General features: G+C 60.8%; 1 protein-coding gene across 3 annotated transcripts; it reads right to left on the reverse strand.

The window, feature by feature from the left end:
• Positions 1–284: 284 nt before the first annotated feature.
• Positions 285–16,794, reverse strand: KATNB1 (katanin regulatory subunit B1). 3 transcript variants are annotated; one of them, XM_028126914.2, is made up of 20 exons: positions 16,697–16,794; positions 15,287–15,577; positions 11,914–12,044; positions 8,964–9,081; positions 6,039–6,139; positions 5,416–5,457; positions 4,769–4,852; positions 4,468–4,583; positions 4,076–4,147; positions 3,777–3,927; positions 3,480–3,670; positions 3,254–3,384; positions 2,852–2,902; positions 2,202–2,269; positions 1,954–2,049; positions 1,720–1,869; positions 1,380–1,456; positions 1,229–1,303; positions 948–1,064; positions 285–697 (listed from the first exon to the last, which is right to left on the reverse strand). In XM_028126914.2, exons 2-20 carry the CDS (start codon positions 15,324–15,326, stop codon positions 565–567), a joined length of 1,944 nt encoding a protein of 647 aa, XP_027982715.2. In that variant the 5' UTR covers positions 15,327–15,577; positions 16,697–16,794; the 3' UTR covers positions 285–564. The 3 variants fall into 3 exon arrangements, with proteins under 3 accessions (XP_027982715.2, XP_008150513.2, XP_054566875.1); XM_008152291.3 differs by having other exon boundaries at positions 1,954–2,073; XM_054710900.1 differs by having other exon boundaries at positions 637–697; positions 943–1,064; positions 1,954–2,073.
• Positions 16,795–17,100: the final 306 nt, after the last annotated feature.

A 17,100-nucleotide genomic window follows, 5' to 3' on the forward strand; every position in this document is an offset into this window, starting at 1 on the left:
TGGCCGTGTCTGTGAGGTGGGGTCCTGGCATCCTGCAGCTGTTGGCTTGGAGGCATCCACAGGACAGCTGGGAGTGTGGCTGAGACAGGGGGGGGTGATGGGGCCCACCTCTCACCTGTCTCCCAGCCTGTACCTCCCCTGGAATAAGCCTGAATCGGCCCTTTGCTGTTGGCCTGACATTCTGCTGCCCCCTGCTGGCCACACAGCCTGTTGCAGGCCTCTGCCTGCAATCCTGCACCTGGGAGAGCCGCGGCGAGATGCCCCTTCGGGCAAGAAAACCAGGGAATAGTTACAAATTTAATAAAATTTGTCTTATAAATTACAGCAGCAGCCCAGGGCTTGGTTGGCTGCCCCAAGAAGCAAGAATTGGGCAAGCTGGGCAGCCATAGCTGGACAGAAGTTGTCTGAGAGTTCAGGGCTGTGGAGGTGGCCAGTGGGCCAGCGCCGCCGCCTCCGGGATGGCCACAGGGCAGAGGCTCATGGGCCGGTGGGTGCACAGGTAACAGGAGTGGGGGTTGAGGCCAGGCCCCAAGGGCTGCCCGGTGCCCCCACCCATTGGGGTCCTCAGTCCAAACTGGCCATGAGCAGGTGCAGCTCCCGGAAGGCACTGCCGTGGCGGCCGCTCAGGCCCGACTTGCTCCTGACGAGGCCGCTGATGCTCTTGAGCTGCTTATAGCAGAGCCGGCACTTGTGCAGCCTGGGGCGGAGGGGCAGCACTAACCACTCCCGCCCGCTCCCAGGCCGTGCAGGGGACACCAGGGCTCAGGGCAGAACCAGGCTATGGAGGAACCCAAGCTTTGGCTCCCCCCCTCCACCCTGAGTTGGGGTCTTGGTCCCAGGCACAGTGACCTGCATAAGCAGCAGGGCCATCAACAATGGGCTGTGTGCCCTCACCTGGCTGGCACCCCTGCCCCAACACAGGCACACTGCCTGGCCCCTCACCTCACCTCTCCTCCCGGCTGATGTCGACACCCACAGAGGGCGGGGCTGCCAGGATGTCGGTGATGAGGGGCAGGAAGCGCTGTAGGATCAGCTTCAGGGAGGTGCAGCCTGTCTGGACGTAGCTGCAGAGGCAGGCGGATGGAGCAGCCACAGACGATGAACAGCAAGGACAGAGACAGAGGGGCAGAGGGTGAGCGGCCTCTGGAACTTATGGGGGCAGCACCTGGGGACCTGCCCACGCCTCTCGGCCCCTCCCTGCGGGGAGGCGGCGGGCTTCTCTGCGTACCTCTCATACTTGCTCTGCAGGAGCTTCTCGATCTGCGGCAGGACCGTGGTGCACAGGTCCAGCTTCCACAGGGAGCTGGGGAGAGGCCGGGACAGGTGCCCTCAGCACCCAGCCCCGCCCGCTCCGCCCACTCACCCCCTGCGGCACTTACGCTTTCTGGTTGACGATGTTAAGGAGGTCCACCACCACCGACAGGTCATTGATGGCTACGGCCGAGTCCACCGACGTCTGTGCAAACAGAGCGCCCGTCACGGAGGAGTGGGGGAGGGCCCCTGCCGGGTGTGTGTGGCGATGGGCCTCGTTGTGGGGTAGTAATAAAGCCACCGAGATGCTCGGCGAGGCCAGGCCCACGGGTAGGAGTGCAGTAAACGGCACTTGTGATGAGGATGGGAGAAATGGAGTCGACCACGGGGTGGTGACGGGCTGCCCCCCCACCGGCCATTCCCGCGGCCCTCTTCTCGGTTCTGCCCTAAGCCCGGGCAGGCGCTTGCCTTGATGTCGCCCGTGGTCCACACGGCCCTCACGGTGTCCAAGTTCTTGTGGCGGCTGGTGAGCACCACGCACATGGTGTCGTGGCCTTTGCGGATTTGCGACATGGCATCCTCGTCGACCAGCTCTGTCTGCTGGGGGATCTTCACAGCCTGTGGGACAGGCCCGATGCTGGCAGCGAAGCTCTGCCCTCGCCCACGGGCCTCCACCCACTCTTGGGCTGGGCCCCCACTCACAGGCAGGAAGTCGGAGGCCTTCAGCCCGATGGGCTCGTTCCGGGTGGCGGGGATGATGGCAGGCTCAGCCTTGGGCGCGGGGGTGGAAGTGACGACCTGGGGCCAGGGTGGGACCTCGGGCTGGAGGGGTCCGAGGCTCAGCGGGCAGCCGGCCTGAAGGCTCCCTCTCTGCCCCCCAGATGGGAGGCCCCTCACCCTGGCTCAGGGCTCCAGCCCCTCTGAGTCTCACGCCCTCCACCCAGACATACGTTTGGCACCGGGAACTGCGTGTCCATGGCTGGGCTGGGCTTTGCTGCCTCCTTGGCTGTGGCCACGTCTGGAGGCAAAAGGAAAAGATTCCTGGGTCAGGAAGAAGGCAGGGCTCGGGTGGGACTCTGGACGGCATCTGTAACTGGGGGACAGGGCCGGGGGCAGCGGGCAGCTGGGAGGGAAGACGTCAGCAGCGTGGGTCCTAGGGAGGCCTAAGGGCAGGGGCTGGGCTGTCCCCCACTTTCTACCTACCCAATCCCAGGCCTGGCAGAAAGCAGGCGTCTAGCCCTGTGGGTCGATGGGACCAGGGAGCTCCAGGGAGGGCAATCTGCCCGCTCACTAGAATGTGTGCCGGGGGCGCCGGTGGTGAGGGGCTGAAGAGCCCAAGGCCCCCTCTACAGCGGGCCCCGCCTGTTCCTCCACAGCACGTGTCCCATTGCTGGACTCACCTGTGGGCTTGTCTGTGGGCTTGAGAGGAGCACCTGCCTACCCTGTTCACGCTCCACCGCCAGGGACTAGCCTGGGGCTTGGCACACAGTAGGTGCGCCTGAGCAAGCGGCAGAGGCTGAATCTGTGCCAGAGGGGAGGGCAGGGGCTCAGGGGAGAGACTGAGGAGCTGGGAGGCCAGCTCTGCCCCACCCTGACTCACCATCCTCTGGGGGTGCTGGGAAGGGCTCGCTTCTTCGAGGCGGAGTCCGACCTGTAGAGGGGAGACGGGTTGGGGAATCGTGTCAGCTGCCCGGGGTTCCTGAGTCCCTAGAGCTGGGCAGCCTGGGACCCAGGGCCCTGTCAGGACGCGGGGGGTGGAAGGTGGTTTCCAGGCATGCAGCTGCACACCTGCAACCCTGTCCTGGCCCACACCCCCTCAGTCCCGCCCCTTCCCACCCACTCGCCCCTGCGGTGGGCAGGGCACTGAGTGGCTGCCAGGGCTCTGCCGGGGCCTAGAGTTCCTGGGGACAGAGCTGGCCGGGTGTGTGGGGGTTAGCAACTAAGGGAGCTGCACCATTTTACAGGCGGGGTGCTGGGTTCACGGGTGGGAGCCAGGCCTCACTGATGCTGTTCTTGGGCTGGAAGATCTCGTTGTAGTCCTCCGCGTTCTGGATCTCCGCACGAGACTCCCGCTCGTCCCGGTCGTCCTCGCTGCTGGGGCTGCGGCGCTCGCTCTCCGAGTTCTGCTTTACCCTGCGGGCAGCAAAAGGAGGACGGGCCAGTGAGGCCAGGCTGGGCCCCCCAAAACTTTCCCAGGGTCAGACCCGCTTCCTGAGCCCCGAGCCCACCTCTGAGGCTTGCTGCAGGTTGTGCTGGGCCGCTCGTAGATGCGCCGAAGTGGGGCGGTGGGGAGGGGCGGCTGCTGCGTCAGGAGCCGGCTGTCCTGCACGGGGTCCTGGGCCACCGTGCCTGTCCTGGTGACCCGGGTCAGGTCCACCACGTAAGAGGAGACGTTGCTCTGGGAGAAGGCCACGCCTATCTGCAGGAAGTGGCAGAGCAGCGGCTAGGGGATGGGCGGGCAGGATCCCCAGGGCCGGAGTGGGGGCAGCGGGCAGTGGGAGGGTGGGTGCGGGCAGCGGTCTCACCAGCTGGTTGTTGCAGACGGCCAGGTCGGCCACCTTGCCCCAGCTGACGAGGACCACGTCAAAGCAGCGCTCGGGCTCCCAGCCGTAGACGCGCAACGAGTCCTGGCAGCCGCTGTACAGGCAGCAGCCGTCGGGGTTGAAGAGGATGCTCCTGGGCAGGCGGGAGTGGGCCATGGGTCCCCGGAAACGCGGGGAGGCTGCGGGGAGCCCGGGACAGGAGGGAGCAGAAGCAGAGGGAAAGGCCACCCCATCCACACCTCCTCCCCGGGAAGGCTGCCCGCGCCCAGCGGCCTGCGTACCTGACAGGCCCCGGCTCCCCTTCGATGCAGCTCACCACCTGGAATTTCTCCAGGTCCCAGAAGCGGATGGTCCTGCAAAGGCAGCCAGAGCCCTGGCTCCACACAGGCCTTCTCTCCCCTACACATACACCCCACCCCTCAGGGCCATTAGGAGCAATGCCTGGGGCCAGGCAGGGGGAGGGGACACGGTTGGGAGGCCAACATGGGCCTTGGATCTGGACATGCCCTTGAAGGCCCAGGACACAGGCCGGGACCCAAAGTCCCATCTTGGGCTGGCAGTTACCCAGCCTACAGTCTCATCAGGGACAGAGAGACAGATGGGGACAGACAGACACACTCCGCAGAGATGTGAGGAGCGGCGGTCACAGGAGGGCCCCGCTTCTCCTCCTCACCTGTCAGAGCTGCCGGAAGCCAGGAGGTACTCGTTGGGGTGAAACTCCACCACGTTGACGGGCCCCGTGTGGCCAGGGAACTCGGACATCATCTTGCCGGCAGTCAGATCCCAGAGCTGGGAGGGCGGGTGGAGTCAGGACCACCCGCTCTCCCTCCGGTCCAGCCCAAGCTCTGTCCGCACACCACCTTCCCATCTGCACAGCCTGGGACAGCAACCCCAAGGAGGGAGGCGGGGACCAGCCTGAGTGTGACCAGCAGACGCCAGGCCCCGGCCCTGGCCCGGGTCAGGCCGGGAGCTACCTTCACCGTGTGGTCATCTGCAGCCGACGCCAACCACTTCCCGTCGGGGCTGAACCGGAGACACCGCACGGCCTGGCTGTGCCCCTGGGAAGGACAGAGCACCGGGCTCACCCTCGGGGTCTGGCCCAGGGCCTTCCCTCCCCACCGCCCCACGCCACCCCGGCCTTCGACAAGCAGTGCATCCTGAGATGCGGGCAAAGGGGGAAGACGTGTAGGAGACGCCACAGAGGGGCACTTCCCAGGGGGACCATGGACTCCCAGGCCTGCAGAGGCTCCAGGAAATCAAGATGCATGGTCAGAGTCTTATGCCTCTTTTTAGAGTTAAATGCCCCCTCTTCATGTCAAAGGGTCTAAAAACCTCTAAGAATAAAATATAAAAAAATAAAAATCTCTTAAGAATAATTCTATGTTAAACTTAGTGCTTCCAAACTTCTATGCACAAGCAACCCCTCCCCTGGTTTTGGGGGATTCGTGGAGAGCTGGGGGTCCAGGTGGGCCACGCCCAGCACCCTGCTCTGCTCCAGATTCACGTTTCTCACGCTCTCACCCATGTTGGACAGCAATACCTCCAGCCCCTGCCGTGTGGGCACCACCATGCTCCATGCCTGCACGGAGCTGTGGAATGACCACAGAGGGGCCTTCCTTACCCTGTACCGGAAGACGCAGCCTTTCCTCCTGATGTCCCAGAGCTGCGGGGAGAGGAGCAGAGGGGCAGTCAGGACAGGCACAACCAGGCTGGGCCTGTGCTGGGGCGCCTAACGCCTGGACCGGAGGCCAGGGTGTGGCTGTGAGCAGAGAAGGGATCTGGGTGCCTCCAAGTCATTATACCCCAAAATGACAGAAGTCTGGAAACTGCTCACTAAAGCTGGGAATTCCGCTTGGCCGGTGTGACTCTGATTGAGCGTTGACCTATGAACCAGGAGATCATGGTTCCATTCCCAGTTGGGGCACATGCCTGGGTTGTGTGCTTAATCCCAAGTAGGGGGCATGCAGGAGGCAGGTGATCAATGATTCTCATCGTTGTTTCTCTCTCTCTCTCTCTCTCTCCCTTCCTCTCTGAAATCAAAAAAATCAATCATATATTTTTAAAAAAATAAATAAAGCTGGGAATTCCAAGCAGAAATGTCCCATCTCCCTTCTCTGGGAGGGTGTGAATGTTGTCGCACAGAGAAGACGCCCCACAAAGAGCTGAGAACGCCCCCCACTCAGGCAGGACATGCTGGCCCACTGCCAGCCAGCGGGAGACCCAGGGCCGAGAGTGGCATCTCACCTTGATGTTCGTGTCCTGGGAACCCGAGGCCACAAACTCGCCGTAGGGGTGGAAATCCAGGCTGCAGATGTTGGCTTTGTGTCCCACGAGCGTGCGAAGAACTAACGAGAGAAGAGAGGCAGACACGATGGCTAGCACAGAAAGGATGCTGTTTGTGTGCAGCTTTAATACCAACTGAAGAATAACACGACTTTAAAAATTGGGGCGAAAATCAACCAGGGTCCTACCACCCTGACAACTAATTTCCCTCTTTTCCTCCTGAGCGATGACGGCCATTTCTGATTTGCCTGAACCTCCGGAAAATGCATCGCAGCCCCAGCTTCTGCTCTAGGCTGTCCCAGTGTGTTTGAGAGCAAAGGGGGCGGGGATGGCAGGCAAAGGGCAGTGGTGGGCAAAGCACGCCCCCCCCAGGCAGAGCGAGTGGAGGGTGCGCCAGGTGTGGCCCTGGAGGGAGGTGGCTGTGAGGACTGAGGACACGGGGGGACATGCTGGGCCTCAGACCTCAGGGATGGGGGGCAAGTCTGCTGCTGCCCCCAGGAAACCACGACTCCCACCTCCCAAAGTTCTGCAGGCGGCTCCTAGCCCAGCTCAGCCCGCAGGCAAACCGTGTTTGTCTCTGGTCCGAATCAAATCTGCCTCCTCGTTCTGGCCTCCTGTGGCTCGCTTTTTAAAAGATTTATATTCTACTGTCTACACGAAACCGAGCCGCCGTGAGTGCTGGGGCCGACAGGCACAGAGCCCAGCCTCGCTGCGGTGTGAGCCAAGGTGACACGGGCGCGGGGAGGGAGCGAGCTCTCTTCAAGGAGGTGGCCACATGCCACGGGGCTCAGCACCGTGTTTCTGGTCAAGGCGGCCTCGGGCACGCGCTGCCCAGTCCAGGGCCTGGAGGGGGCGGACTGCTGGCTCCTGCTTCAGCCCATGGGCCCTGCATCCCACAGCAAGGTTTCCAAAATCCCGCCCCGCCCCGAGAGGCTGTGGCGCGCCCCGCCCTGCGTGGGCCGGCTTCAGGAAGCGGGATCCCGGCTGACCCAGCCTCGCCCTCTGGCTGTGCCATGGAAAGCAGGCAGGCCCACATTCTTCGGGCGTGACTTCTGCCCTTGCTCTTCTGGCCCAGGAGGAAAGGCCTGGGTCACAGGAGCTGCAGAGGGGAGGGCCTCTGGGGTGTGTACCCCATGAGGGAACCTCCCAGCCAAGGAGCTGCTCATCCTTCCCTAAACCCTCCAGTGACGGGCTGCCTTCAAAGCAACCGTCGTGAACCCCTTCCGTAGCCTGTCACCGCCGCACGGCGCGGCGCGATGGGCAGGGGGAGGTGGGCCCAAGCTCTCAGCTCTTCCTGCCGTGGCTGCTGAGGGCAAGCCTCTCGGTCTTCGGATAAACTCCTCAAACCGAGCCACCAGGTGGCAGTGGAGAGCACTGGGGTGGGGAGTCCCGGCTCCCCACTCCCAGCCAGAGGGCCCTCACGGGGCTCAGTGGCCTCCCTGGGCCCAGTGTGCCCATCTGGCAAATAAGGGGGCCTACCGCCTGGCTCTGCTCAGTCACCTGGCAGCTCACTGAAAGCCGATCCGGGCTGCCCCACCTGAGCCATGTTCGCTGGGAGTGGGGTCTGGGCCATGTTTGTAACAAGCCCGAGAGCGGCCACTGCGGGGACCCCACGCCCAGGAATCCCAGACTGAGGTCTTCAGCTTCCACGCCTCGCCCACCTTGAGGAACTCTCACGTTGCCCGTGCACGCGAAATGGCTGTCTGAGGACGCACAGCGCCCTGTCTTCCCTTTGCCCCTGCCCCAGCGCACGGTGAGTGGCTGGTGCCGTCCGCTGGGATTCGGTCCAGGCAGAGGCTTCCCAGGTGGAGAACTGCCTTCCGCCGAGCTTTCTGCTTTCTCTGCTGGTTCCACCCTGGCCCCTTGGGTCCAGCGATGCCCCAGCACAGACGCCGGGGTCCTGCGTGCGGCCAGGCAGCGGGAGCGTGCCGAGACGCTGGGCATGCAGCCCACACCAGGGGGGCAAGCAGCCCCGCGAGGCCCACAGAAGCCCGCCGCCCTTGGCAGAATGACCCTGGCCCTGAGTGTGTGTGGCTGGCAGCCACCGCCTACAGCAGAGGCAGAGCACGCACTCAGGAGCCCAGAGACCTGTACGTCTCAGCCAGGCATGGGGGCGGGGGGTCAATTCTGGGAAAGCAGCCTTGGCAACCCCACGCCCGTTTCCTCTCCCCTTCGGCGGCGGCCCCCACCCGGCACGCTGCAAGTCCAGGCTAGCGGCGGGCAGCCAACCGTGGCCACGGGCTCTGCTTGGGCCTCTCAGGTTGGCCTGCACAGTGCTCTGTGCTGCCATATGCAATGCTTTTAGAAAGCAATGGCAGTGGAACCGTGTTGTTTAGAAAGATGGAGGGAATGAGCAAAACACCAGGTTAGAGGGCAGAGGCCGAGGCCTCTGAGAAGGGGAAGGCGTGGGAAAGGGTTCCTCTTTCAGTGCGAGTATTTGTACAACGGCGCGTATCCGCCTTCTTACGCTCTGACCCCTACAAAGGCGAGAACTAGACTGAAACCAACAGAGCGGCAGGAAACAGAAGGGCTGGCCACCCCAGCCCCATCCTGCAGGCGGCTGAGTGGGGGCCGCCCCGGTGGGCCACCCGCTCCCCAGTGTGCCCCACACAGCCACCTCACTCCTGTGTGGCCCCTGGTGGCCCCTGATGTCCTTCCAGGCTCTGAATCCCCAAACAGACCCACCCGCCCATCCACACAGTTGTCCACTCGGACATTTACCGGGCGCCTCCTTGGTGCCAGCATTCAGAGATGGGGGCGGGTGGGGTCACCACTCTGGCCAGTGTCCCAGGACGGAAGCACCCCACCTAGTCAGGACGGGCTTCCCGGAGGAAGCGACGGGGCAGGAGCCTGAGACAGCAGGGTGCAGGGAGCGCAGACACCTACTTTTGGCAGCTTCCAGGTCCCAGACGCGGATGGAGCCCGACTGGGAGCCGGCCACGATGAGCTCCTCGGGCGTGTTGAGGCGGACACTCTCCACTGGGGACGTGTGACCCGTCAGGCTCTGTGGAGAGAGGGCGGCAGCTTCAGTGCACTTCGTGGACAGACCCCCAGGTGCTGCCCCAAATTATGGGTCCCCAGGAAGTGTCAGCGAGAAGTGGCCCAAGCGACGACGGCTGAGCAGCCGCTTCTCCGGCCTCAGCTCCCAGGGCTAACCGTGGGCCAGACCCGTCCCACTCCAACCCTGCCACTGCCCCCGTGCTCCTGACAGACGCCACCTGCAGAATGGCCCTGGGCCCCTTGGGGGGAGGGGGCAGCTGACCCTTTAGTCTGAGTCCAAACTGCGGCCCACCTGGGCTCTGCTCCATGTCACGCTCTGCTGGCCCACGCCCCTCAGGAGGGGAACCACGGCAGAAGGGAGGCGGGCTCTCAATGGGACCCTTTCTCCCCTCCAAAATGCCCGTGTCCCCGGGCGCTGCCCCCACTGAAGGACCCAGCCACGCTCCCAGGAAAGGGCTCTCAGAACCTGCATCTTGGGAGTGACTTTGCTGAAAATATGGAGTCTTCCCCCAACTCAGAGCGGGGGAGCTGGGCCAGCTGAGCCCAGGAGGGAGAGGAGGAAAGTGCCGGCGTTGCCAGCTGCTGGAGAGGCCAGGTCTGAAATCCGTGGTGTCCGTCACTCCCGCCCAGCAGTGGCCACCCCAAGGCACAGTAGTGACACCATCAGTGCTTGCTGAGACCCTTCCCCTGCGGGTTGGGGACAGTAGGGAAACCGCTCCTCAGGGGAACTACCCTAAGGCCAGACAGTTACAAGCAGCTGGTCCAACTCCCAAATGTCACCGGCAGGAGTACCCCTGGGTACACACTCCACGGAGGGCAACTGGGCACATCCACCCACATTGAGAAATGCCCATTCCCGCACACGCAGACACATGTGCAACAACACACCCAAGGTCACTCACTGCAGCGAATCTCTTGGACAAAAGACCAGAAACAACACAAATGCCCGTCACCAGACCCTGGGTCATCATGGTCACCCACGCACTGGACTGGACGGCTATTCATTCAGCCATGAAAAGGAATGGGGCAACCCTCAGCCTATGGCCCAGACCAACCTCCATGACCAGCACAGGTGAAAAGAGGTGGAGACAGTGTGTCGAGTGTGAAGCCATTGGTGTAAGGGGAGGGAGGGAAGCAGACATGAACATCCGCTCCTGAATGTACGAAGTCATTCTGGAAGGATGGAAGGGCACACGGGAGCCAGGAGCGAGGCCGTCTCCAGGGAGGAGGTGGGGTCGGGAAGGAAGATGTGTCACTGTTCACCGGGTATCATCTGGATGTTGAACGACATGAGGTCACACACTCCAAAATGCACAGAAACAGATCACAGTGAACTGCCCGCAGAGGGAGCCGCAAGAGCACAGACCTGAGTGGGAAAGAACTTGGCAAGTTTGAGGCCCTGCAAGGCCTGGTCTGTGGAGAGTGTGGGGCGGGGGGCCATGGCCCGGCTGAGGCCCATGGGGGCCTGTGGCTGCACAGTGTGAGAAGGTAAGTCCAGACCCCAAACTGTCCCGTCTTCTCTGAGGACGAGAGCCTGGGCTCACTGCATGTCCGTTTTGGGTCAGTCTTTGCTGAGTTTTCTCAAACTGTGTACGTTCCTTTGTCATTCAGGGACAGGGCGCACTTAAACTCTCAAAACAAAGGGAAACAATTCTGTTCTGAACTCAACTGCCACTGTCCGGACCCCTGGCTGTGGTCAGGGTCAGATCTCAGTTCGCTGATGAATCTCCAAGTCAATGAGCTGATTAAGTCTCTACTAATAAATACCACCTCCCGTCCTACTTATCCTTTATCCTGACTTGGCCAAGAGTCAAGAGTGTGATAGCACCCCGTGCTGTGGGGCTGTGTGGGGAGAGCGAGGCCCCGTGCTCCTGGTGGGAACGTAAACGGATTTCTGGAGGGCAGTTGGACAACAGCGTTTGGAAGCTTTGTGAAAAGTGCACACCCTCGGATTTAATGCAACCATCACAGATCTGCTCCCAGAGTTAGCAGATGAGGGTGTTCACCACGTGGCTGAGCAGAGCCAAAAGGCTGCACGTGATCTCCAGGCTGGGACAGGGCGGGGCCAAGCCAATGCCAGCTCACTCCAAGGCACACCACAAAGCCACTAAAAATCATGTCATTAAAGGAGATTATTTTGACACAGGAAAATGCTTACATATTGTATTTTTTAAAAACCAGGCCACAGGACAGTGAGAGCGTTCTGGAAATATATTGTTATTAATTTCTGTGTGTGCACATGTATGTGTGTTGGCATGTGTGTGTATGTGACATAAATGCACAAGTCTTCACATGTGTGCATGTGCATGTCTGTGTATGTCAGCCCCTACAAGGACACAGACCAATAACCAACTGCAGTGGTCTGGACAACGGGACTATGTGTCTGCCATTTTTGTATTTTTCCCTCTTCATGGCTTCCCGTTTTGGAACAGTTTTCAGCCCTGAATGTAGCTGTGCGACCAGTGGAAGTCTAGTCAAGAACCAGCTCTCTGCCCGCTCCAGGCAGGCGCCCGAGTCCTTCCAGTGGAACGAGGTGGAAATATATCAGTCACCCCCACACAGCTGCCGGGTGGGCGGATGGGCCTCTCATGCAGGCTCCCTGGCGTGCTGTCCACAGCCAGGTGACACCCCAACCCAAGGAGGGGCCACTGGCGCTGCCATCTGCGGTCGTCCTGGGCCTTCCTGAGCCGACAGCGAGGGGAGGCATGGATGCTGTGCTGTGTCCCCTACCCTCGGGAGGGGCACCCAGAGGACGGTGCCTCTCTCCCACCCGTACCCCATCCTGCCCACAGTCCCCTCCCGCCCCTCGCTCCTGCCCCCTGGCCGCGAGGCTCACCATGATGCAGTTGGGCTTGTTGATGGACCACAGGTTGACGCGGCAGTCGTCCCCTCCTGTCGCCAGCAGCCGCCCGGAGCCTTTGCCCAGCACCAGTGAGGACACGTTGCTGGCGTGGGCGACAATTTCCTCTGCACAGGAAAGGGCAGAGGGGAAGGCAGTGAGGCCACAGTCAGGGGGCGCAATGGGCCACGTGGAGGAGGGGAGGGCCTGGCCCCGCTCGGCCACCAGCTCTGGCACCAGAAGCCCGTCTCGAGGGCTCTGCCCCTTTGGCGCCCCTGTGGGCCCAGACAGCCCTCCTACACCTGCCGACAAGCAGGCCCGGGCCCGAGACAGACCTGACTTTTCTCCATTCGCCGACACCTGTCCCACCCTTAGGCCTCGGATTGTCCCCTTTTCTGCACATCAGCAGGTAATGCTACTGACGTACTAGGCCGGATTTTTAAAACTGGGTGCTATTTTTATTAGTTCTGTCTCGTAAGCAATAATATTCACGAAATCACAAGTGTGATATGTCCACTATGTTTTTTCTATGACACAAAAAGAAAAATGGAAACCATTATTAGGATAAAAAATGTTGTGCTATGTACCACCTAAGCACCTCGCAAGCTGCCACTCGCTGTGCGCCCAAACCCCTCTTTGGAAAAACCCTTTAAGAGCCATTCAGGCCAACTCTAGACAAGCTGTCCCCAGGGGACCTCACCGGGGCTTCCACCCACAGCTCCAGTCATGGCCCAGGTTCTGGTCTGAGCTCTGATACTGCAGGCTGTGTGGCTTTAGGCAAGTCACTCACCCCCTCTGAGGACTGGGTTCCTCTTCTGGTAAGTGGGGTCAATAATAACAGTACCAGAACGTTGACCTATGAACCAGGAGGTCACAGTTCAGTTCCCGGTCAGGGCACATGCCCGGGTTGCGGGTTTCATCCCCAGTAGGGGGTGTGCAGGAGGCAGCCAATCATTGACTCTCTATCATCATTGATATTTCTCTCTCTCTTTCTCTCCCCCTTCCTCTCTAAAGTCAATAAAAATAATTTTTAATAAAAATATTAATAACAGTGCCTGGCTCATTGAGTTGCTGAGGATTCAGTGAGAAGGTGCCTGTGAGCTGCTGGGTGTTAGGCAGGCTAAGGACTAGGCACCACGAAGACAGTGAGCACTGGGGCCCCGGGTGGGCAGAGGAGGGTGGGCTGTGAGGAGGGGGGCAAGAGGCAGCCGACTGAGGGGTCTGGGTGTGAGGGGGTGGGAGTGAGGGCTGACCAGACAGAGAGGGACGTAAGATCACTGTGGGCAGCCACAAGGGCCCCTGGCCTGGACGGCTGGGGCAGCAGTGGGGGCAGCAGACTAAAACCCCAGGGGCATCAATGCTCCAAAGGGAACAAAGCACAGGCAAGGAACCAAGAGGCCGCCCAGGTCTCCCAGCTCATTCCTGAGTGAGTTCCTCCCGGGAGGGAGGAGTAGACAAGACAGGTCTCCCCACTCAGACAGGGAAAACCCTACCATGCCGACGCCCTGGGTAACTAGGAGGCCTCCGACAGCTAAAGTGCTGTGCGCGTGAAATTGTCACACGCCTGAGCACGATACCTCCCACCTGAACACTGGATGGCTTGGCCTTGCCTTTCAGATAAAGCAAAGCGCCCGAAGGGCTGGGATCCTCACCAGCCTCTGTGGCACCACATTCTCCCCAACGCTGTGCTGCAGCCCGGGGCCTCCTCTGAGCTCTGCACTCACTGAGCTGCCTGCCTCAGGGCCCTTGCACATACAGTTTAGGCGCCTACAATACTCCCTAGCCCATCCTCCATCACCAGTTAACTGATTCAAAGCACATGCCCAGCTGAGAATTCAAGGAGAGACGGAGGGGTGTGGCAGTCTGATTCCTGCCTGGCGTTCTCTCAGGCTCTGGACCCCATTTCACAGGGACCTTTGTCTGGTTTGCCCTACGGCCTCCCTCGTGCCTGGTTCTATGCTCAGGAAAGACCAGCTGCTGAAGGGATAGGCACATAACCCTAATACACAGAGAGCCACGCTGTCCGAAGTGCACCTTCCTTGGGAGCCGGTAACAGGATTCTCCCAGAACTCTCGGGCTTAGAGGAACAACTTGAAAATGACCCAAACCTCTCATTTCACAAACGAGGACACTGAGGCCCAGCAAAGAGCTCCGCCCAAGTTCCCACAGTTAAAAAGTGAAGGCCTTGCCCCAGCTTCTGAAAACAGCCCGCGGACAGCTCATAGCACGGGGTTACCAGTCTGGGCACCAAGAGTTACCAACCAGCTACTACGGGTGGGGCAGGACCCACAGAGGCACCGGCGAGGAGGGCCGCGGTCCTCAAATGTGACCCAGGGCACCTTGGGACCCTCGAGATCCTTTCAGGGGGTGCAAGAGAACAAACCTGTTTTTCTAATAATACTAAGATGGTATTTGACTTTTACACTTTGGTTTGCTCCTAAGAATCTAGTTTCCCAGAAGATGCGTGATGTGATGACATCATCATCAGTGGCGTGTTTGACTCCGTGTTCCTGTTTGAAAATGGCTGGGTATTGCTGACGTGGTAAATAATGATAGCTAGAACTCCCGTAAACTAGGACTTTGGGGTCCTCAGTAATTGGAGTACAAACAGGTCCTCGGATCAGAGTTTGGCACTGCCATAGTGCAGTGGTCGGCAAACTGCAGCTCGCGAGCCACATGAGGCTCTTTGGCCCCTTGAGTGTGGCTCTTCCACAAAATACCACGTGCGGGCGCGCACGTACAGTGTGATTGAAACTTCGTGGCCCATGCGCAGAAGTCGGTTTTCGGCTCTCAAAAGAAGTTTCAATCGTTGTCCTGTTGATATTTGGCTCTGTGGACTAATGAGTTTGCCGGCCACTGCCATAGGGAGTAATGACGGCAGTGGGTGGTGCACACGCTCAGGTGCATTGCAGAGCCCTGTCCACGTCCCTCTGCCTACCCTCTCACCCTGGCCCCCCGCCCCAGGATGCCCTCAGCTGATGGTGGACACCTGACTTGTGAGATGCCTGAAAATGTCAAGAATATCTTTCAGGAATCTCGCCCCATTCTGCCCGTCAGCCTAACTGGAAATCCTGCACTAAGCACTTTATTATATTTGTTTTCTCACTTGAATCTCACAGCAACTCTAGAACGTAGACCCGACTATCTCATCGTGCAGACAGGAAACGAAGCCTCCGAGGGGTTACGTCACCTGGCCAATGTCACCCAGCTAAGTGCCAAGGTCAGGATCTGCATCTTGATCTTACCCCGAGGCCTGGGGGTCTCTCCTTGTGCCAAGAATAGAAGACAAAGCTGGGGGTTCAAGCTCCCCCCAGCAACAAACAGCTAACAGGACACATGGGGCGAGAAAGAAAACAGGAGAACCACTCACGCAGTTTCCAGGCTGTCTTGGTGACCACCGGGGTGGCCATCCTCCAGCTGTCTGGCACTTGAAGCTCCACCCACAAAACAGACTGCTTTCCTCCAGGGGTGGGGGTGGATCCCCCCCAGATCCACCAATCAAATTGGCAGGGAGCTCCCACACATCCAGGCAGAGGGAATGCCTCTCTCCAGGACCAACTCTTAGTTTTAAATCATCCACAGCAGCAGCCTGTACACGCCCGTCCGTCCGGATCTTGGGTCATGGAATGTCAGGCTCGAGCCATCTCAGCTCAACACTGGGCTGGAACGCAAACAGAGGTGATGGCTTTTTAGGACACATTCGGTGGGAGCTTGGGGGGACCCTGGTTTGCAAACTGCAGCTCCCTGCATCCCTGAGGCCACTTGATAAAGACAGACACCCACCAAAGCCAGGAGCTGCACTGCAAATTGGGGTTGAGAGGCAGGAGAGGGGGCACCTCAGACAAGGTGACCTGGAACACGGGGGAAGGTCCTCCCAGAGGCCGGGATGAGGGGAGGAGCTGGCTGCCTGAGGTGCAGCCGCCGCCGCCGGGCGGGGAAGAACATATGTCTGTAGGTCAGACAGATTTCTGAGAGTCACTGTTTGGTCTGACCTATGGAGAGGGGGTGGAGTCGAGGCTAAGCTGAGGGGCCCATGAGAGGCACCCCAGGACAGGTGCTGAAGTCTTCTCTGGGGAGAATGTCAAACAGGGCCCTGAGGATCCAACCCCCCCCCCCCCCCACACACACACACACACACACACACGAGTTTGCGGCAAAGGAACTAATCCCGGTCCCCCAAATTCCCAAGGGCGGTGCTGGGAACTAGGTCTCCAGCCGGGGCTTGAGCCGGTATGACTCCTCAGCCCTAAAAGGCCACCTTAAGGTGCCTCCGACCTACCTCCTCCAAGCTCTTCCCCAGGAAACCTCTCCTCCCCACCCCTTCGCCCTGGGTGCCCAGTCCTGCCCCTCTCGCCCTCCACTCCTTCTCCCCGCCTCCCGCGTCCCCCGTTCACACACACCTTGTCTGCTGAGCTCCCTAACTGGCCCCTGCCTCGCCAGACCCCCTTTACTCCGCGTTCCCCTCGGCTACCAGGATCCCCATTCATTCCCTCTCCAGCTTCTAGCGTCCCCATTCACCCCAGCCTCCCGCGGACCCCAGCTCAGCTTCCGGCCTCCCTGGTTTGCCCTCAGGCCTCCACGCCGGTCCCGCCCCTCCCGAGGCGAAGGCTGGTCCCTCGGCCTCCCGGGTCCTCCCACTCCTCTCGGCCGGCGGGGAAGGGCTCCAACCTGCCCGCGCCCGCAGCCCTCTCCGCCGCAGCCCGGCCCGGCCCCGCCTGGCTCGGCCCGGTCCGGGGCCCACCGACCGTCCCCTCGCCTCCTCGCCCCCGGCCCACTCCACCTGCAGCTGCGGCTCCCGAGGCCAAGGCTCTGCTCCGCGGGCGACCCCCACTTGCCTCCATCCCCTGCCCTGATTGGCCGCTGCTTGACAACCGACCCTCACAACAAACCTCCGGCTCAGAGCCCCGCCCCCCCAACTCTCCCACCAATCAGCTGCCGCGGGAGCTCCGCCTCCCGCCAGCTTTGACCAATCGAAGAAGGCACTTCTGCCGCTTTTCCTAAGTTCCCGCCCTCTTTTCCTGAATTGGGCTAATCACGAGGAAGAAGAGTTCAAGAGCCACCCCTCGGCCCCTGTGAACCAATGCGGGCCGCCGTTTCCTCGGTCCCGCCTTCGCCTCAAACTTCCCCTTTCACCACCTTCCCTACGCTCCCTCGAACCTCGTTAGCGTTTGAAAAATTTGCGGG

This window comes from Eptesicus fuscus, chromosome 21 (genome assembly GCF_027574615.1).
Source record: "Eptesicus fuscus isolate TK198812 chromosome 21, DD_ASM_mEF_20220401, whole genome shotgun sequence".
NCBI classification, from domain to species: domain Eukaryota; kingdom Metazoa; phylum Chordata; class Mammalia; order Chiroptera; family Vespertilionidae; genus Eptesicus; species Eptesicus fuscus.